This window comes from Sebastes fasciatus, chromosome 11 (assembly GCF_043250625.1).
Source record: "Sebastes fasciatus isolate fSebFas1 chromosome 11, fSebFas1.pri, whole genome shotgun sequence".
NCBI classification, from domain to species: Eukaryota; Metazoa; Chordata; class Actinopteri; order Perciformes; family Sebastidae; genus Sebastes; species Sebastes fasciatus.
Genome location: NC_133805.1, coordinates 17,547,220 through 17,567,874, shown reverse-complemented (window position 1 = coordinate 17,567,874; position 20,655 = coordinate 17,547,220). Strand labels below are relative to the sequence as shown.

The 20,655-nt window shown below is 37.5% G+C and overlaps 3 protein-coding genes across 3 annotated transcripts; 2 read left to right on the top strand and 1 right to left on the bottom strand.

The window, feature by feature from the left end:
- Positions 1 to 3,182: 3,182 nt before the first annotated feature.
- On the top strand, positions 3,183 to 9,666 carry selenot1a (selenoprotein T, 1a). The gene is made up of 6 exons (XM_074651239.1): positions 3,183 to 3,369; positions 5,440 to 5,550; positions 7,367 to 7,493; positions 8,430 to 8,517; positions 8,628 to 8,794; positions 9,128 to 9,666. The coding sequence occupies exons 1-5, from the start codon at positions 3,230 to 3,232 to the stop codon at positions 8,750 to 8,752; spliced, it is 591 nt and encodes a 196-aa protein (XP_074507340.1). The 5' UTR covers positions 3,183 to 3,229; the 3' UTR covers positions 8,753 to 8,794; positions 9,128 to 9,666.
- Positions 9,667 to 10,414: 748 nt separating this feature from the next.
- Positions 10,415 to 14,705, bottom strand: LOC141777032 (uncharacterized). Its single transcript, XM_074650956.1, has 11 exons — positions 14,687 to 14,705; positions 14,477 to 14,535; positions 14,203 to 14,331; positions 14,027 to 14,113; positions 13,735 to 13,946; positions 13,428 to 13,489; positions 13,122 to 13,300; positions 12,067 to 12,149; positions 11,776 to 11,934; positions 11,261 to 11,486; positions 10,415 to 11,177 (listed from the first exon to the last, which is right to left on the bottom strand). Exons 1-11 carry the CDS (start codon positions 14,703 to 14,705, stop codon positions 10,911 to 10,913), a joined length of 1,482 nt encoding a protein of 493 aa, XP_074507057.1. The 3' UTR covers positions 10,415 to 10,910.
- Positions 14,706 to 16,554: 1,849 nt separating this feature from the next.
- Positions 16,555 to 20,270, top strand: LOC141777190 (uncharacterized). Its single transcript, XM_074651234.1, has 5 exons — positions 16,555 to 16,855; positions 17,180 to 17,320; positions 18,113 to 18,231; positions 19,055 to 19,335; positions 19,375 to 20,270. The coding sequence occupies exons 1-5, from the start codon at positions 16,576 to 16,578 to the stop codon at positions 20,228 to 20,230; spliced, it is 1,677 nt and encodes a 558-aa protein (XP_074507335.1). The 5' UTR covers positions 16,555 to 16,575; the 3' UTR covers positions 20,231 to 20,270.
- The last annotated feature ends 385 nt before the right edge of the window (positions 20,271 to 20,655 follow it).

The following is a 20,655-nucleotide window of genomic DNA, read 5'->3' as shown; positions in this document are numbered from 1 at the left end:
GTATATTGTTGGATGCAGCGCTTTTTGCTGTGGATGTTTTCATGTCTTACCAGGACTTCCAGTGGCAGATACTGGGTTGTTTGAATTTATCCAGGCGCCCAAAACAATAACAAACGTTAATGTGGAAGCAGAAATTCAGTTAAAATTATTTATTTTTGGTTTAAGTTGTATTCTAAAAAACTGGCGATGGGTAACTAAGTACATTTACTCAAGTTTGAGATACTTAACTTTATTATTTATTTTCTATTTTCTGTTGCTTTATACTTCTACATTTCAGAGGCAAGTTACTTTGCACGTTCAGATTAATAATACAAAATATAATCAAGAAATAAATGTTGATGTAATCATATAGATTAAGATAAAACTTTATTTCCCCCAAGGGGAAATTTACAAGCTACCCAGCAGATAAAGTACTTAAAATTAGCCCTACCTTTACTAGTTTGAACATTAAAGTGATGTACACATTATACATAGATAATTATAATCTAATAATATAACATATAAACTCTGCCTAATGAGTACTTTTACTTTAGGTACTTTTAAGTATATTTTGATGCCAATACCTTGTGTACTTTTAATTGGGTCAGAATTTGAACTCATGACTTTCACTTGAGTATTTCTACACTGGTATTGCTACTTTTACTTAAATAATTTAAGGGAAACACAGTTGAACACAAATAAATCCGCAATTGAACACAGTTCTGTCTGAATATATGAACAGAAATTAAAATTACCATTACCATCCAATGGCACAATGGCTGATTGCATCTCATCTCAAAGGTTAACTTGTGTTATATTGAACTAAAAATAAAACATTGATTTGTCATTGGTTGGGGCATTTCATAGGCTTTGGAAATAATAAACTAAGGAAAGCACTGTTATGCTATTGTTTTTATACTACAGTACTTGAACATTAAATATTGTTTAGGTGGGTGATTATGAATGTGTCTCCTATAGCTCAGGTTTGTTAGAGAGGAAATAACTTCATGCTAGACTAAGCTGTTCATTTATTATTTATTTAAATCACTTAAATGTACACTTCCAACACATACTTTTACACAAAACAAGCTACAATCTGTAACAACATGATAACACATATCGAAAAGCAGAAGAAAATGGCCTAAACCAGAGGTCAGCAACCTTTACTATCAAAAGAGCCATTTTAGGCAAAGAAAAAAAAAAGAAAATCTGTCTGGAGACACAAAACATTTGAGCATTGTGATGAAGGTAACACAGTTTATAGTCTAAGTATATAGTATATAAGTCTAATGCAGTGAGGGCCCAGGTGCAAATGTACTGCGGAGTATTAGGGCCACATTGAGGGAAAAAACATCTGAGATTTCCAGACTAAAGTCATAACTTCACGAGAAACAAAGTTCTAATATAACGAGAATAAATTCAGAACTTTACGAGAAAAAAGTCATAACTTTATGAGAAAAAAAGTCGTAATATTACAAAAATAAAGTCATAACTTTATGAGAAAAAGTCGTAATATTACGAGAATAAAGCCATAACTTTACGAGAAAAACTCGTAATATTACGAGAATAAAGTAATAACTTCATGAGAAAAAAAGTTGTAATATTACGGGAATAAAGTCATAACTTTACAAGAAAAAACTCATAATATTACAAGAATAAAGACATAACTTTATGAGAAAAAAAGTCGTAATATTACAAGAATAAAGTCATAACTTTACGAGAAAAAAGTCATAACTTTACGAGAAAAACTCGTAATATTACAAGAATAAAGTCATAACTTTACGAGAAAAAAGTCGTAATATTACGGGAATAAAGTCATAACTTTACAAGAAAAAATTCATAATATTACAAGAATAAAGACATAACTTTATGAGAAAAAAAGTCGTAATATTACAAGAATAAAGTCATAACTTTACGAGAAAAAAGTCGTAATATAAAGAGAATAAAGTCATAACTTTACTAGAAAAAAGTCGTAATATTACGAGATTAAAGTCATAACTTTACGAGAAAAAAGTCGTAATATTACGAGAATAAAATCATAACTTTACGAGAAAAAAGTCGTAACTTTACGAGAAAAACTCATATTACAAGAATAAAGACTTAACTTTACTAGAAAAAAGTTGTAATATTACGAGAATAAAGTCATAACTTCACGAGAAAAAAAGTCGTAATATTACGAGAATAAACTCATAACTTTACGACAAAAAAGTCGTAATATTACGAGACTAAAGCCATAACTTTATGAGAAAAAAACTTGTAATATTACAAGAATAAAGTCATAACTTTACGAGAAAAAAGTCATAACTTTACGAGAAAAACTCGTAATATTACAAGAATAAAGTCATAACTTTACGAGAAAAAAGTCGTAATATTACGGGAATAAAGTCATAACTTTACAAGAAAAAATTCATAATATTACAAGAATAAAGACATAACTTTATGAGAAAAAAAGTCGTAATATTACAAGAATAAAGTCATAACTTTACGAGAAAAAAGTCGTAATATAAAGAGAATAAAGTCATAACTTTACTAGAAAAAAGTCGTAATATTACGAGATTAAAGTCATAACTTTACGAGAAAAAAGTCGTAATATTACGAGAATAAAATCATAACTTTACGAGAAAAAAGTCGTAACTTTACGAGAAAAACTCATATTACAAGAATAAAGACTTAACTTTACTAGAAAAAAGTTGTAATATTACGAGAATAAAGTCATAACTTTACGAGAAAAAAGTCATAACTTTACGAGAAAAACTCGTAATATTACAAGAATAAAGTCATAACTTTACGAGAAAAAAAGTCGTAATATTACGGAAAAAAACAACACGTAGAATTACTACTTTATTATATATAACTTTATTCTTGAAATCTCAGATTTATTGTTTTTTTCCTCAATGTGGCCCCTAATACTCCGTTGTGCCGTCGTACCATAAACCTACAACAATGATGAATAAAAATGAAAATGTAAACAAAAAACAGTTATTCATTTCTACTAATGTTTTTATAAATCAAGAGGGAGCCACTGGAGAGGAGCTAAAGAGCTGCATGTGGCCCCAGGTTGCTGAACTGAGATAACATTCAGTATACTTTAGGTTTAGTTGAACATCCAGAGCAGTAGGTGTCGCTATAGATAGTATCCAGTTAGATTAGAGCAACAGGAAGAGGAGGGACTAACCAGTGAGGAACCAGATGAACCTGCCTCTCTCTCCCCATCTATCTCACCATAGTGAGGGAACGAGCCGTAGGACGGATGGCGATGAAGTGGTTGCGGTTGTCGCTCCTCGTCTTGGGGGTTATCTCTCTGTGCTGCTCCTCGTCTGGTGACAGCAGCGGCGTGAAGAAGATGAAGATGCAGTTCGCGACGGGACCTCTTCTCAAGTTTCAGATCTGGTGAGCGAAATATAAGCGATCAAATCTGGCGAGTCATTCCGAGCTAAGCTAAAGCTAAGCTCCCAGGCTAACAACACACTGTAGGCCGAAACGCTAGTGACAGGAGGGTTTAGTTTTATAGCATATTATATTATAGGACACGTTTTACTATTTATTTCATCGCAATATTACTCTGACTAAACACACGAGGAGAATACATACAGTAGTAGTTCCTGTTTTATGTCACTTCGTCGAAAGCATGGCCACACTTCCGCTGTCAAACATGTTGCAACGTTAAACCCAGATAGTCATCTCTTCTTTACAGGTTAAAGTGAGTTTAACGTGTTTATCTGTATTGTCTGGAACTATTTTATGCAATTTAACAGTTTATCTTTGATTTTTTTTAACTGGAAAAGTTAAAGCTAACCTAGATAGTTAACACTAATCAAACATTAACAGTAATAGTGTTCATAGTTAAAGCAGCTGTGGGCAGAAATGGAGCAAATGTGATTTAAAAATAGTTATTTTTTATAAAAATAGTCTCTATATCCTGACAGTAGTGCATGAGAAAGGTAATCTGAAATTACCTTTACCAGTTTGAACATTAAAGTGATGTGCACATTATGCATAGATAATTATAATCCAATAATACTACTCAAGTTTGAGATACTTAACTTTATTATTTATTTTCTGTTGCTTTATACTTCTATCTCTCTACATTTCAGAGTCAAGTTACTTTGCATGTTCAGATTAATAATACTAAATATAATCAAGTAATAAATGATGGTGTAATCATATAGATTAAGATAAAACTTTATTTACAAGCTACCCAGCAGATAAAGTAGTTCAAATCAGCCCTACCTTTACCAGCTTGAACATTAAACACATTATGCATAAATAATTATAATCCAATAATATAACATATAAACTGCCTAATGAGTACTTTTACTTTAGGTACTTTTAAGTATTTTTTAATGCCAATACCTTGTGTACTTTTACTTGGCTAAAAGTTTGAACTCATCACTTTTATACTTGAGTATTTCTACACTGGTATTGCTACTTTTACTTAAGTTACTCTGCTAAAAACACAAAAGGCACCTATCAGTGGCATTTGTTTGATCAGATCTTTGAAAAGACAGACTAGAGAACAACACATGCACATAAACCCCAGTGAAAGTGTGGCATGTCAACAGTTACGTAATTTAAGGGAAGCACAGTTGGACACAAATAAATCCATAATTAAATTAATAAAAAAAATAAAAAAGTCATGTGCCTCTGTGTCCTCCGGTGCTCCTAATGGCATCTGTAAGATTTCACAGACAGGAGGAAATCAACCAATCAGAGCCGAGCTGGAGCCTGCCGTCTCTGAGCAGCTGTCAATCATTCGTGAACTCCGATCAAACGGTCAAAATAGGCAGCGCTGATCAAATATGAATCAATATTTTGTTACTGTAATGCCTATTTCTCACCTCAAATGTTCTCAGAAACATCTTGCAGTGTACTGTTTAGCTGTAAAGTGAGAAGGTTTGTGACCCGGCAGCCATGTTGAGATCAGTTGAGGAAATACCAAGCACCGCCCGCCAGCCGGAGCACAACCAATAGGAACGATCTCTCTCTGAAATGACCTGTGATTGGCCAAAGTCTCCCCTCACGGGAGCCATGAGTCAACAGAGCCATGAATAACAATTGAACAGTTGAATTACAATATGCTGAAAGGTTATTATGTATATCGGCACATCACATGACATCACTAGTGGCAAACGTAAACAACACAAAACAAACATTTGCATCGTAAATGGTTGCTTTTCTCCAAAGCAAACATGCCATGGGGAATGTAACGTTAGCATTGTAGTACAAAGTTGAATGTAAAGTGGGCTAACATGCTGCTAACTGGAATTTCACAATACCGTTAAAACTTTCCACTGAGAAGAAAAACGGATAACAGCGGGATTCACATGTGCCGGATCTCAAGGCTAAACTCACAATGTACCCTAAACTGTAATGTTGTGGCTGCCTTTTGTCTCTGTTTGATGTCACAACTCTACACTGACTGTGTTTGCCTTTTCTAACAGTGTGTTTGTCTTCTCACAGCATTTCCTGAGGGTACAAGCGGGTGTTTGAGGAGTACACGCAGGCCTTGTACCAGCGGTACCCAGACATCCGTATTGAAGGGGAGAACTATCTTCCTGTGCCCCTCTATCGGTAAGAGAGAAAGAGAGATTGTCTGCCTTGTTACAAGTGGATTATATCCAGCTTTATTAAAGCAGCCTGAAAGCTGCCTGGGATTAGCTGCGATTGGTCTGAGGAAATGTAATTCTCATGCAGTCAGGCTAATCTGGCATGGATTTGTCTTGGGTAGTTTAGGTAGACAGAACTACTGGCCCTAAAAATTACAAAATCTAGGTCATAGATGCATCATGTTATTTAGTGTGGATTATTATAATAATTGGTCACTCATCAATGGCTATTGTTTTTGCACTCTGTATTATTTGTGCTACCACAATCATTTGTTTTCATGCTTCAGAATACATCCCACAACACACAGTGTAATTATTCACTAAATTACAGTGTCTTTTTTTGTTATGTATTTTTAAATGTATCAACAGGTACCTATTATTATAATATTACGGGGTACAGTCTAGGGGTGGGAATCACCAGAGGCCTTACAATACGATATTATCATAATACGATCTTATTGCGATTTTAAACATTTTGTGATATGCTGAGTATTGCGGTAAGATGTATTGGAAATGGAGTGTATATTACTGACGCCATGAATTTGTGGGCTACATAAAAGCTTTGTCACTAATGCTTTGAGTTCTAACAAATTGTCACACACACCACTGTATCACTTCACAATTATCTGATATCTTATAGAGCAATGATTAATTGAGAAAATAATCAGCAAATTAACTGATAATGAAAATCATAATTAATTGCAGCCCTAGGATTGATAGTCCTATTTTTAGTATTTGTCTTTAATGTATTCCTCCCCTCATTATCAGAACTGTCCAGGAACTATTTCCCCTGCAGATACAGACTAGACTTTTGACTCTAATGAAACTTGAATACATGTTATGTAATAAATTCAGTGGGTTAGTGAAGCATCAGTGGCTGTATTTGGATCAGTGGCTGAGTCCCTATGTGAGACTGGTTTTATGCACCTGGGACAACCAGGTGTTGTAAATAAGGCGTTGCGTCACTGAGACCCTCAGGTCCTCATCAGTTGGACTCTTAATAAACACACCAGAGACTAGCTCATTTAAAGAAAGACAGTATCACACCCTGGGGTTTTAATCTCCACAGTGAGTTTTTGCTGTGTCTATCTCTGGTTCAGCCACCAGAAGAAATAAGCTTGTGTACACATGCGGGTCGTAGTTCAACCAGTTACACATGTTAAAGTTTAAAGGTAGTTAAACAGGATGCAGGCTCTGTGTTGCAGGTTGATCATTATTTGTATGGGAGGAAGCCAGCGCTACACGGTTGACTCCCATCTTTTTCTGTTTATTCTAGTGTGAAGATGAATTATTAGATATACTTCTATACCATTTGATGTTTGTTTTTTTAGGACAATGTTAGATGTATCTTACTTTTTATGCCTCCAAGCTGGCGACAGCTGTGGTTTATTGAACATGACCAACCTACTTTAAGACAAACTACAGGCTCACATCTATCCAGATAGAATTGTAATGTATCTTGAAGGCTTTGGATTGATTTGATAATAAGAATAAAATAAGAATCATTGTGTTTTTGTTACCTTAGAATGAAACGTTTATATCGACATAGTGAGCCGGTCCTCTCCAAGTTTCTACAGTAGCTCAGCGCCGCCATGTTTCTACAGTAGCTCAGAACGGACAAACCAAACACTGACTCTAGATAGGACCATTCGCCTTTTTGCGCCGGCCACGCTTGGCACAAGAAGTTTCAGTTGGTTGCATTCTGCAGCCGCACCGCTAGATGCTGCCTCATCCTACACACTGCACCTTTTAAAAGCCATTTTCTTGTTTTGTTTCCTCAGACATGTTTCTTCCTTCCTGTCTGTGTTCAAACTGCTGGTGATTGGGCTGATTATTATCGGCAGGGACCCATTCACCCTCATTGGTATGCAAGCCCCAGGCATCTGGGAGTGGGGCCAGGGAAATAAGGTAAGGCTTACTGGAACTATGGGAGTCATTATAAGTCAGATCATATGGGAGAGTTAGCACTGTCATTTTCCCGTGTAACAGTGAGTAAGAGGGTGGAGCCATGATTGTCAGTGATGATGCAGCTGAGCATTTGTTTTGCAGGTTAACACCACAGATATCGCACAAATAGTGAGCTTTAGTTTGGCTGTGTTTTAATACAGTTGTGTACATACACACTGCCAAGACAAACCCATGGGATTTCATTAGCTCATTCAGTGTCTTCAGGCTGTGTTGTTGAGTATTGTTTTGCTTAGATGCGTTATCCCCAGGGTTACAGGCATGCACGAAAGCTCAGTCACTGCTAACATCAGATATTTGCAAAATACAACCAACTTGCATTTTAACAGAAAGCTGAGGCGGATAAAATGTGGTGTGGTTTTGGTTGCCAAACAGATAATTAACAAACAAACTTGAAATGTATGAGCTATGAAATCTTTGATCACAATATAGGTCATTTCATATCTCAAGATATAACGATATACATCACGATATAGCATGTTTTCTGGTTAGTCAATAAAGTAATTGTCCATATGAAATAAGGTAAAGCCTATTTGTGTATACTCCTGTGTGAATTAAATACTTGACAAATGAAAAGTACTGCGTATTTTGTCATTTTAAGAACTTTTGTGCAAAATTAGCATGTACAGTTTTAAGTGAAATTATACAGAAAAAATAAATAAATATAGGCCTAGCCTATATCGGGATAGAAACGATATAGAAAAATATATACAAGACATTTTTATATCGTTTTCTGTCGCCTATCATGGATGTATCATGGCTGCAACTGGCGGAAAAATGGTATCGGAACATCTCTAAACATAACTGCTAGTAAAAATGTGGGGAAAGTAGTTTTTGTGCAGAGCCTTTTAACTCAAGTTTCTCTCATGCTTCTTTCAGATATATGCCTGCATGATGGTGTTCTTCCTCAGCAATATGATCGAAAACCAGTTAATGTCTACAGGAGCTTTTGAAATCACGTTAAATGGTGAGTGTGTGTGATTCACAGAGTCTTTAACATTATAATATTAATAAAGTTGTGCGGTGATGGAACAAAATGCAGTGATTTACAGTGAAGCGAGTGTTGTCTTTCCGTAGATGTGCCGGTGTGGTCAAAACTAGAGTCCGGTCACCTGCCCTCCATGCAGCAGCTCGTGCAAATCCTGGACAACGAGATGAAGATGAACGTTCACATGAACACAGCACCACACATCCTCTCCTAACCCTACTCGTCACATCCTGGCTGGAGCTAAAAGCCCCTCCATGTAAGTACAGTAGTGTTCACAGCACTATCTTGTTTATATTCCGTTCTTTGCTTATAATCCTTTTTTCCTTACTTGTGATCCATATTGGCCAGTGGGAAAGTATGTATGTTTTAGCATCAAAATACTGTTTCCCCAAGCCCTTCTAAAAACTGTTCCCCATGTGATCTGACGTAGGTTCCTGCATGATGACGCTGCTACATGTACAGTGTGATTAGCTTTTGGTAACCTATGTCCCTGCTTTTTGCAACGGCTGAGTAGCGTTACCATTTGAAAAAAACTGAAAAGAACGCAGATGGACCTGTTTTTTTATTCGTTCTCTCTCTTCCTGTCTAGGTTTGAGGTGGGTTTCTCACTGGGCTGTGAAGTGATGTTTATGAAGGTCTGCGCTGAAGGCAGGAAGACTGCTAGCACAGACTGGATGTCCCCATCAATCTTCACCATGCCCCTTGGAGACACCCCGCCCCTGACGCCAGAGTGGGAGCCATGGCAACAGTGCCGGACATTTTTTTTATTTTATTTTTTGTTATATTCTTGTACTATTCATACTACTGCAGATTTCATCCAGGTGACATCAGTGGTCCAATAAAGAGAGATTTAACATTGATTCTTATAGTCTTTAACTTGTTGCATATGATTGATCTATGTGAATTAAAAAAAACGGTGTAATTTGTTACCACTGAGCCACATGTAGAGTTTTAAGTTTATTGTTCTAAAACGTAGCTTAGCCGTGTAGGAAATGCAACACTTACAATCTGTCATCACTGTTGTGAAAATAACATTGGGGAATTGTGTCTTGGTATGATTTCTGAATAATTTTTATATTTGCATAACTTGAAAGACGTGAAGAAGATTAATAAAACATATTGTAACTATTTAACTGTGATGGTGTGGTGTTGAGGTTTACTGACTGATGTGGAATCTGTGTTATAAATGAGCTAAATGAGGGGGGAACATTTTACTATTAGAAGAGCTGGTGGATAATGTGCCATCAAGGTAATAGCCAATAGGAAAAGTAGGAAATCTGTATGGGTTGGAGATGCTGCTCATGTTCTTTGTGACGGAGTGGACGTCTTTTAGCCATCTGCTAATCCTAATGTTATTAGGAAGACTTGAGGATCTACACTGATTTGATTAGAAGGCACAAAACGGATTAGGCGCGAGTACAATGTAAGACTAAAACACAGTGATGTCACAGTGCCAGTGAATTTGGGATATTCCTGACAATGAGGTCACATCCCTTCATTATGTGTTCTAGGGAAGTAACTGAAGGAAATTTGGGGGATAAAATTACACCTTTATTTTGATGCAGATTTTAGTTGTTGGCAATGTAATCCAGTATGTACAAAAGATTATCTTTGAGACCATTACTTGTAAGAAACCCAGTAACTCAGAGTAACTATGGAGACATTTGGTGAAAAAATATAAATTAAACAACTTTTTCACTTTTACTTGTAGTTATTTATAGTTTCTTTGACCCCTAGATGAGTGAAAATCAGTGAATGCTATGTTTGAGGTTGAAATATTGTCATGTAAATTAGAACTGCAGCTATTAATATATCATAACTATTAAAAGAATCGCCAACTATTTTGATAATTGTTTTTAAGAAAAGTCAAAAATTCTCTGATTCCAGCTTCTTAAATGTGAATATTTTCTGGTTTCTTTACTCCTCTATGACAGTAAACTGAATATCTTTGAGTCGTGGACAAAACAAGACATTTGAGGACGTCATCTTGGGCTTTGGGGAACACTGATCAACGTTTTGCACCATTTTCTGACATTTTATAGACCAAACAACTAATCGATTAATAAAGAAAATAATCGACAATGAAAATAATCATCAGTTGCAGCCCTAATGTAAATTATATCATACCTCCTGAAATCCCACTAAGAGCTATTAACTTATGTAGAAGGAACCAGGTCTTTGCTTTTTTGCTAAAAGACAATAGCAACACACCCAGTAAATTATTATTTTTGTCCCTTAGATTCTCCTTAATTGCTGTGGAACTCCTACCAAAGTCGAAATGTGACCTGATATGTGGAGCATGACTTCATTATAAGCCTTTATGCCATAGAGAGCTGCTGTCATTGTGTGTACTTTATTAGTGGTACTGCACATCAGAGACAATCCTGAAGGCACCGATGGATAAAGGCTCTTTCATTCTCACTCATCATCACATCAGCACTGACTTCCAGAAGCCTTTGGGCAACAACATGGAGGTGAGGGTTTTGTGTGGTGTTCGGCAGCCGGGGATGTGAGGGCGTCACCAGGTACTGGTGGAGACGCTGAATGGCCAGGTGAGTCTTGATCCTGGCTGCCGACACAAACAGCTCCTCCTTTAATATGGATGGCCGTGAAGCAGCCCCGTCTGCTTTACATTCACCCTGGAGGGGAAAATAAAGTTACTGAAGCAGAGCTGGAAATGCTGGCAAAAAAAGTTGGTTAGAAATAGAAAACAATGCTTCACCTGAACGCAGCAGGAACCCACACTGAACTTTGCCTGTTGACCTCTTGCCAGGAAGGAGACAAACACCTGTTCCTTCCCGAGGACTCGGACCCCAACAGTTTTGTTTAGGGACAGGAAGACCGGATGCAGGGGAGTGGGAGTGAGACTCAGACTGCTCCAGCTCCACCGACGAACCCTGGCGCCCGTCTCATCCAAACACTGACCGCCTGAACTGTCTAATGTCAGCCTGCAACACAAACACACACATCACATGTTATAGGTTAGTGTTAAACCATAGATTAGATCAGTGGGTCCCAACTGACGCCCCTGACTGAGGAACATTTTATAGATATTTCATATTATATTCAATATATAACAATAATGATACAGAACAACTGATAAACTGTACAATTAACTATATATTATACTATATTATGTTAAATAATGAATATTGTATTCATATCATTATTCATATTATTTATTACCAATATAATACTAATTATAAACATTTTAAATAAAGAAATGATATATTGTACCATATGTTTCCATTGCTGTGATAACAAGTCGCCCTGCCATCAGACTGGAACATGGCTCTAATGGGTTGATAGGCGGCATCGCTGTCATCATACACGATGCAGACCCTTCCATTTTCCTCAGTGACCACGACAACCAGAGCCAAGAGGCCTGAGGGATAGCTGTTACCATGACAATAAGGATGGGAACACGCACTGCAGAGTACATGTTGTATTGCACTATACAGTCTCTTGGTCACTGAAAATCTAATAATGTGATAAAAAATCTACAAACATGGCATTGTGAGTGGATACAAGACCTGAGCAGAGCCGTCAGGGAACACAGTGAGAAATTTGATGCCATTGGAATAATACTTCTGTAGAAATTCTGCCCCATCCTGTGAACATATATGAGGTTAAACAAAGTCAGAAGACGTTAATGTTGACCACAAATTCATGAAAGAAAGCCTCTATTACAAAATGTGGGCATTTAGAGGGAGCAGAGTCTAACAAAAGAAGCTACTGCACTGTCGGAAATGTAGGATCAAGTATTTTTGGAGCCTGACCTATAGGACTAATATCAGGAGGATATCTCGACCTCTACTGCTTCAATCTTGACCATATACATTTATATAAACCTATAAACATACACATATACATACCCATACCCTTATAGATATAAAACACACACACACACACACACACACACATATATATATATATATATAATTATATAATTATATATAATTAATTTCATCTGATTAATAATTAATATATATAATTAATGTCATCTGAAGAAAAAAAATTGATTATTATTATTTCATTATTTTTATTATTTCTGATAGTGTGTGATACTTTAAATTAGGACCCATGGCAAACATATTATCTATCTATTCTATTGTATTTATTAAAACTACATAGGCTGCAATTGGGTGCTTTTGACTGGGGTCCCCTAGGACGCCATTACATTGCTCTTTAAAATCATTATTTAAAAAGCACAAATTAAAAGAGAAACAAATCAAATTGATTGACAAAGTCATGAAAAATTGGAATGATAGAATAAAGCACCTGAGAGATTGACAAAAAGTATTATACCTCCGGGGTCTGCGGGGACACCAGTCGGTAGGGTGAGGGTTAATAACCATGAATGTTTATAATCATAAATATTTAGCCTATTTACAATAACAAAAAGCTTACATTTGTTAAGAACAGCTATTGTATGGTTTTATGCACTGATCAGACACGTGTGACCACATGGGGGCAGTGTATTCATGTGTAAAGATTGATATTATACAGGCTTGTATGGCTTCTATTAAAATAAATAATGATTATAGGTGTTGATAACAACATTACTTTAATAGTGTGGGTACCTGATGATGACATATGCCAAACTGAATTGGTTTGTGGTCACAAACATGGACCAAGACCTGCTCCTCTTCATCTTTTATTTCCAAGTGCTTCTCAGTTGCGATACAAGGATACACTGTCCAGCATCCTGTTCCTTTAGCACAAGAGAGCCGGAATCTGAGGACCTTTGAAGTTGAGGCGACTAAACAATAGCACAGAACAAACTGTATCAGTCTCAAAAAGTCCTTTTGCACACTGTAAGCCAGTTTGTGTTTGTTTATAATGACTGTCTGAACAGAGTGAAAGTTGTCAATGTGTCCTTTACTCACCGGTTTCTGCTGCAGGTAGTTGGGTTAAGTAATCCTCATGGATTCTCAATTCTGATAGTTCTCTAATGAAGGATATAGATTACATTACTCTTGATTTAAATGCTGTAAAGTTTCATTTATTAAAGGTACAGTGTGTAATATTTGGCAGCATCTAGTGGTGTGGTTGCAGATTGCAACCAACTGAGTACCCGTCCGCTCACTCCTCCCTTTCCAAGAGCCACTGAGTGCAAAGATTAAGATTATCATTTTACTATAGTTGTTTGTCTGTGTGTTGGAGAAAACACATTTTCAGATGTAAAATTTGTACCCAAGTCCGATCGGTAAGTCCATGGTAAACTTGTTGTGATCCTCCATCTCCTTGCCTTGGAAGAAAAGCTCCTCCGTTTCTGCGGCCAGCTTTTCTCCCGGTGATGTTGGAGTACCGGTTCTCAGGTCATATCTCCCCTCAACCAAACATCTCTGCTTCACCAGCATCTTCCACAGCTGCCGACGCTGGGCACAGCAGAAGAGTGGCACTGTCTATACAAAAAAAAGGATACAAGGAGGTCAGCAGTGCATCCGGTATATTTGGGGAATTTTGTTTTCACTTTCTTCCTCACCTTAGGCCCCTGTGCCCACATTAGATTCAGTGAAGGCTGGGCCTTTTCTCCACAGTACTCACATTTCACTGCAGTCAGAGGCTGGGACTGGACAACAGAGTGTTAAATCAGTAGCATAGAGCCATGTTGCTGTAAATGGGAGTTTATAACAGTAGGTAGAAATTTGATCTTTGTACCGCTTGAAGAATGGTAGTTAGGTTCATCCTGTGGTTGTCAGACTCGCGATTGTACCTCAGAAGTCCTGCTGCTCTGATACAATAGGTGGGTGGGTCACTGTAGGACTGTGGACAGCCCTCTGGTATCCTCTTACCAAACCCAGAGAAAAACACAGATCAAATGAAGTAAACAAGTAAATAATGAAAGACTACAGTAAATGAGATATGTATTGATTGAAAACAGAGCTGAAAAGGAAAATAGATTGTGTATTGTCCACTACTTCATGTGTCTTACGTGGTCATCCAGGACAGATAGCGTCTCACTGAGATCACGCTCTAATGCAACAGCAGCATCTAATGGTAAAACAAAAGTTACTGTTGCATCGTTGAATCAAGTCCCATTGAGAGAAATAAACACTGGCCTGAATAAGGTAGGAACTTTAAGATTTTCCTTCGCAGTAAGTTTCTAATGATTTAATTTGAATTGTGCTTGGAGCAGACTCACAGGAAGAGCTGGACCTCATCTTTTCGTCTGTCCTTCTGGCTGGAGTAAAGTCAGTGCATATTTGTCCCAGGACGAGAATATCAGCATTCACTGCTTGTTTAAGGTTTCTGTCATGCTAAAGATGAATATATACAGTAAATAGATTGGGAAGCAATCAGATGGAAAACATCTCAAATACTCCAAACCACATTTTATCTCTATTATACACACTTATACATTCAAGTAAGTGAATCAGATATTTTCCAAAATATAAAATCAATTATCATGTAGAAAAGGAGACAGAGAAATGTCAGATTAACAGAAAAAAAATCCATATATCTATTACATTTATCTACTTGAGAGTTACAAAATATTGACTTTAGATCTTAATTTGAGTGGTATATATTACAATAAAAATAGCACACCTACAAAAAAGCAATAAAATAAGTACACACAAGGTAATGCACTCACCTCGTCACACTTGCTGGTGTTGTCAGTAACCGTGGAGATGAATTAATGTGCACGTACAAGCAACCTGATTTTGGCCGCTGACTGACTGGTTTTAATACCCACGATTATTATGAAACACAGTTACAGTACACTATATAATACTGTATAAGTGCAGACTGTGTACTCCATCAGTGTGGTCTGCAGAAAAGAAGTAAACTTTATGTCAAGGCACCAGTTAAAAAAAGACAACATTTATTTTAATTCATTAATCAAGTTTGAATGTTTGACTGTTATTTCTATTTTTTTGCAAAATATCTAAAAACTAGGTAGTGATGCCAAAATCAGATCAGGAGCTAATGTTTCAGTGGATTTGGAGACAAAAAAGACAAAACTGTCTCACTCCAAGGTCCAAAGTGCTGACTGTATGCCATCATGCCATCAATGTGGTCTGCAGAAGAGAAGCAAACTTCGTCGGCTCCAGTTAAAAAAAAAAAGATACAATTTCAGATCTTGTTAGACTGAATCTGGATTTATTTATGAATATATCTAAATTAGATTTTCTTTCAATATGTGAATTTAGTAATCCAGTGCTATTAATTACCTTTTTTTTTAAAGACCTTTTTTAATCTATATGGAAAAAATGGATACCACTGACATTGAAGTTCTAAACTGCTGACCTCATATTACATATAATTCACAACTTATACTTAGTTTGTTTGTTTTTTGTTTGTTTATTTATTTATTATTATTGTTTTTAGTTTACTTATCTTTTTGTGTTTTTGGTCTTTTCCTTTTCTTTTTTTTGGTATATGGTTTATTTATGTTTCTATCGGATTTAATTCATTTATATGTATAAATGTAATCATTTATGAAATTAACTCTGCTTATTTAATGGTGCAGTAATATTGCTATATGGATGGGGAGAATAACAATAAAAAGACTTTGAGCAAAAAAAAAAAGAAAGAACTTTGAAGCTCAAAGTAATGTGTAAATTCTAATGGGGAACACATCCTATCGTGAAAGTTTATAAGGTGCATTTTGAACATTTTTGAAAGGTTTTGTAAAGTAATGTGCTTTTTCAAAACACTCTTTATCCATCCACCTTTTCATGCAGTGACATGCTTTCACACAATTTCTCCAGAAGATGGCAGAGTGGGTCAGAATGAGTCTCTCCGATAGTTTACTTTATTTATTTATTTATTTAATTATTAGTGGTGAGATTAGTCTGGTTCTGAACTGAAAAACAAAACCATTGACAGTGAAATCCTTTAATAAGCAGCTCACCTCTCCCACCTTGCTGTCTCGTGACCTCACCCAGGTGCAACCAATACCAGGTGATTAGAGGACAATCAATTAGCCCGTCCAGCGCAGCTTGTGATTGGCTGTGGCAGCCACCGCGCGCAGAGCACGTCACAGTTCAAATAGCTGCAGCACACCTGAGTCTGTCATTCCCAGGAGTCATGCACGACACAATGATGCGTAAAGGAAAGAGGAAAAGCGCTACTGTTTACCTGGCTGCAGCGCTTATTCTGGCGTGTTATTTGGCGCAAACGATAGACTGTTATCGACTGAAGAAAACAGAAAGACGAGAAGGGCGAAAAGAAGCAGCTGCAGCCAGAACTAGAGGCGTCCAAGAGGGTGAGATTGTGTTTGGGAGAGCTTATGTGAAAGGATCAGGCCTCGAGTCACCAGCTGCAGACGGGACCAAGGATGAAGCTGCTTATCAAGCTGACTTTGCAGGTAAATCTTTTAAGGTCAAATACTTTTTTACTGTTTACTGTATTTGGTGGTCATATCATGGATGTTAGGCGATTATCACAATCCTGAGTTTCCCTTTTTACTACTGATTTGCACCCATTTTAAAAAATAGTTTTTTTTTTATCAAGATTTCTGCTTAGAGATTTCTACAGGTGGTTGTACTTTTATATACTTCAATGGTTATGCTTTAACTAAGGTTATACTTCTAGTTACTCTTCCATCTTGTGCTGTATTGAATTAAAGTGGTGTGCAGTTAAATTTCTGTTTACAACTCCTAAAAAAACTAATCCCAATGTTTCCTTTCAGGCTGGTCTAAAGGACAAACACAAGACACCAGTTCCAGAGAAGCCTTTTGGAAGCGCATGGCGACCTCCCTGCAGTGTGGTGGAAACCAGCTGAAGTTCAGAGCAGTGGGACCAGGAGCTTCTCAGTTTGCAGTGGAACAAGGTGAATTAATAAGTCTTAATAAGCTTTGATTTAAAAGAACTAGAACAAAAGAAATGCATAAATAATTGCACTCTTCCATAGTAGCTCTAGGGGTCATCATCATATATGTTCAGTTCTTCATAAGCTCTGAGGAGAGATTTTGCATGTTGTGCTTTATATAAACATTCAAGAACATTGCGACAAAGTGCAAAAGAACATCAAGACATATTTAAAACAGTTATACAAACATAAATCATTAAAGATTAGAAAATAAAAGCTAGGATAGAAGCTAAACTAGAATATAAAAAGCTCTAGTGCAGTGTGTATATAAGATCATTATCTGGTTTAATAAAAGGCAGCAGCAAAACAGGAACGTTTTAAGCTTTGCTTTAAAAGAAATTGGTGGTGGAGTTGGTCCTGCAGTTTTCTGGGAGCTTGTTCCAAATATTTGGTGCATAAAAACTGAATGCTGCTTCTGCATGTTTAGTTCTGACTCTGGGGACACTAAGCAGACCTGATCCAGATGACCTGATCATCAAACTATTTAGTTCTTTGTAAACCAGCAGGAGTATTTTGAAATCAATTCTCTGAGAGACAGGGAGCCAGTGTAGACAGCTCAGAACTGGACTGATATGATCCACTTTCTTGGTCTTAGTGAGGACTCTAGCAGCAGCAGCATTCTTAATCAGCTGCAGCCGTCTGATTTTTTTTTTTTTTTTTTTAGGAAGACCAATTAGCTATCTTATCTGTTACAATGTGCAATGTAGTCCCACTGATTTCATATAGTCACATTGAGTTTTTCTTCCCCCACAGGAAATGCCCCTCCAGTGCCTCTGGCCCAAGTCCCTTCCACCTGTGGCTACAACATGCAGAGGAACCCTCTGGGGCTCGTCATGTTGGTTCCCTTTGATGGCTGCAACATTGTTCAAGAGGTAATGCTGTTTAATGCTAATTGTTGCTACCAATAGTTGACAATCTCTGGCTAATCCTGGCAATTAAACCTACAGTAGGCAGAATATTTTCGCATCATTGGGCAAAAATTCCATACCTTTTCATCATATTGTAATTCAAGTGTTCTGAGTGAAAACTACACTTCTGCACCTCAAGGCTCTGTTTTCAGGCTTCAAAAAAATCTAGCCTTGATGGGAGACTTTAGCCAATCACAGGTCCTTTCAGAGTGTTCCTATTGGCTGTTCATTCAATAGAGGCAGCTGTCAATCACTGGTGAACTCCGATAAAAGTCAAACTAGTCTAGGCATTACAGTAACAGAATATTGTTTCATATGATCAGCGCTACCTAGTTTGATTGGAGTCTGCCAGTGATTGACAGCTGCTCATAGATGGCAGGCTCAAGCTTGGCTCTGATTGGTTGTTTTCCTACTGTCTTGCAGATGCCATTAGGAGCACACAGAGGCACATGATTTTTCAGATTATCTGTCTCATGCACTACTGTCAGGACATAGTAACTGTTAAATAAAAAACTTTTTGCTCCTATTTTACTTCAGCTTAAAAGTATTACTGTGGTGTAACAAAGGGCTAAAATTATAGCTTCTCAAATGTGAGTGTTTTCTGCTTATTGTTTCCCATATTAAACTATGCTGTAACTTTGGTTACACCATTATTTTCAGATTTTTTAAAATGTATTTTTATTGATGGTTGTCTATACAGTACTGAAACTAATTGTTTACAGGCAAGTGTAACCTTAACTGGTTTGTGATGCCCTGGTTTCTAATTTGTTTGTTTTCTCCTCCTTAGGGTGGAAGTTATGTGCTCCCAATGCGTTGGCAAGGAATTCCTGTCTCACTCTGGTGTCCCAAACCTGCAGCACCTGCTCTCACAACTGCTGCCCCTGTACCTGAGACCAGCCAGGCCCCAGTACCCGAACCTACAACAAACACAAAGAAACCAGGAATTCCCCAACTTCCACAATACCCTTTCTTCCCACCTTTTTACCCCTACTTTCGACCCCCTTTTCCGGTCACAACAGCTGCACCAACCACCACCACCAACCCGACTACAACCACCACTGCAAAGCCAGCAGTTGGAAAGCCAGCAGCTCCATCTGCAGCTCCATCTGCAGCTCCAGCTCCTCCATCTGCAGTTCCTTTTCCTTTCTACCCACCTTTCTATCCTCCCTTTCCTTGGCCTGGCCCTTCGCCAGCAGCTGCCAAACCCATGCCTAAACCTCAGCCACCCCAGTTTCCACCCTATATGCCTTTCTATCCTCCATATCATCCTTTACCTCAATTTCTCCCTCCCTATCCCCAATATCCAACTCCAAAGCCCATAACGACGACTACACCAATTACAACTAAACCAACTACGACTAAAACTACAACCACTACCCCGACCAAACCAAAGCCAAAACCTCAGCAACCGCAGTTTCCACCCTATATGCCTTTCTATCCTCCATATCATCCTTTACCTCAATTTCTCCCTCCTTATCCCCAATATCCAACTCCAAAGCCCATAACGACGACTACACCAATTACAACTAAACCAACTACGACTAAAACTACAACCACCACCACGACCAAACCAAAACCTCAGCCACCGCAGTTTCCACCGTACATGCCTTTCTATCCTCCATATCATCATTTACCTCAGTTTTTCCCTCCCTATCCCCAATATCCAACTCCAAAGCCCAAAACGACGACTACAACCACTACCAAACCAAAACCTCAGCCACTGCAGTTTCCACCATACATGCCTTTCTATAATCCATATCAGCTTTACAATTATAGGGATTTTATACCTCCCTATCCCCAATATCCAACCCCAAAGCCAAAAACTACAACGACCCCAGCTACGACTACAACAACTGTGAAACCAGATCACCCGCCGCCACCGCCGCAACATCAACAACATCATCCCCATTTTCATCCTCAACTTCGCTATCCATTTATGCCAATTCCCCCTCCTCGAGGCTAGCCTGCTGAAATGTTTCTAATAAATGGTTTGAATAACATAAGTGACCTGTTGTCTTTACTTGTTGACTTTTACTTGAATCTGTTTATCAAGAAGTGGCCTTAAGTGTGTGTAGTCATATTGGAAGAAAAATTGGTCTTTACTCTTGTCAAAATGTAGAGCTTTGTATATGAAACTGCTCCATTGTAATCTGAACAGCTTCTTAATTGGGCTGTTTGGAGACTGTCCACATGGTGGCGCCATGGCTAAACCATTTCTTGGTGAGTCCCTAGTGGGAACATTTTGTCTGGATCATTATATAAAGTTGTGCTTGTGTGTGCACAAGCTTTACTGAAAGGACTTGGTTGTATTTTTTTATATATTTCAGTGAAAAGTAAAGCCCTTTTAATGAGATTCCTCATAACATTTAGCAGGTGTGAAGGAGGTTG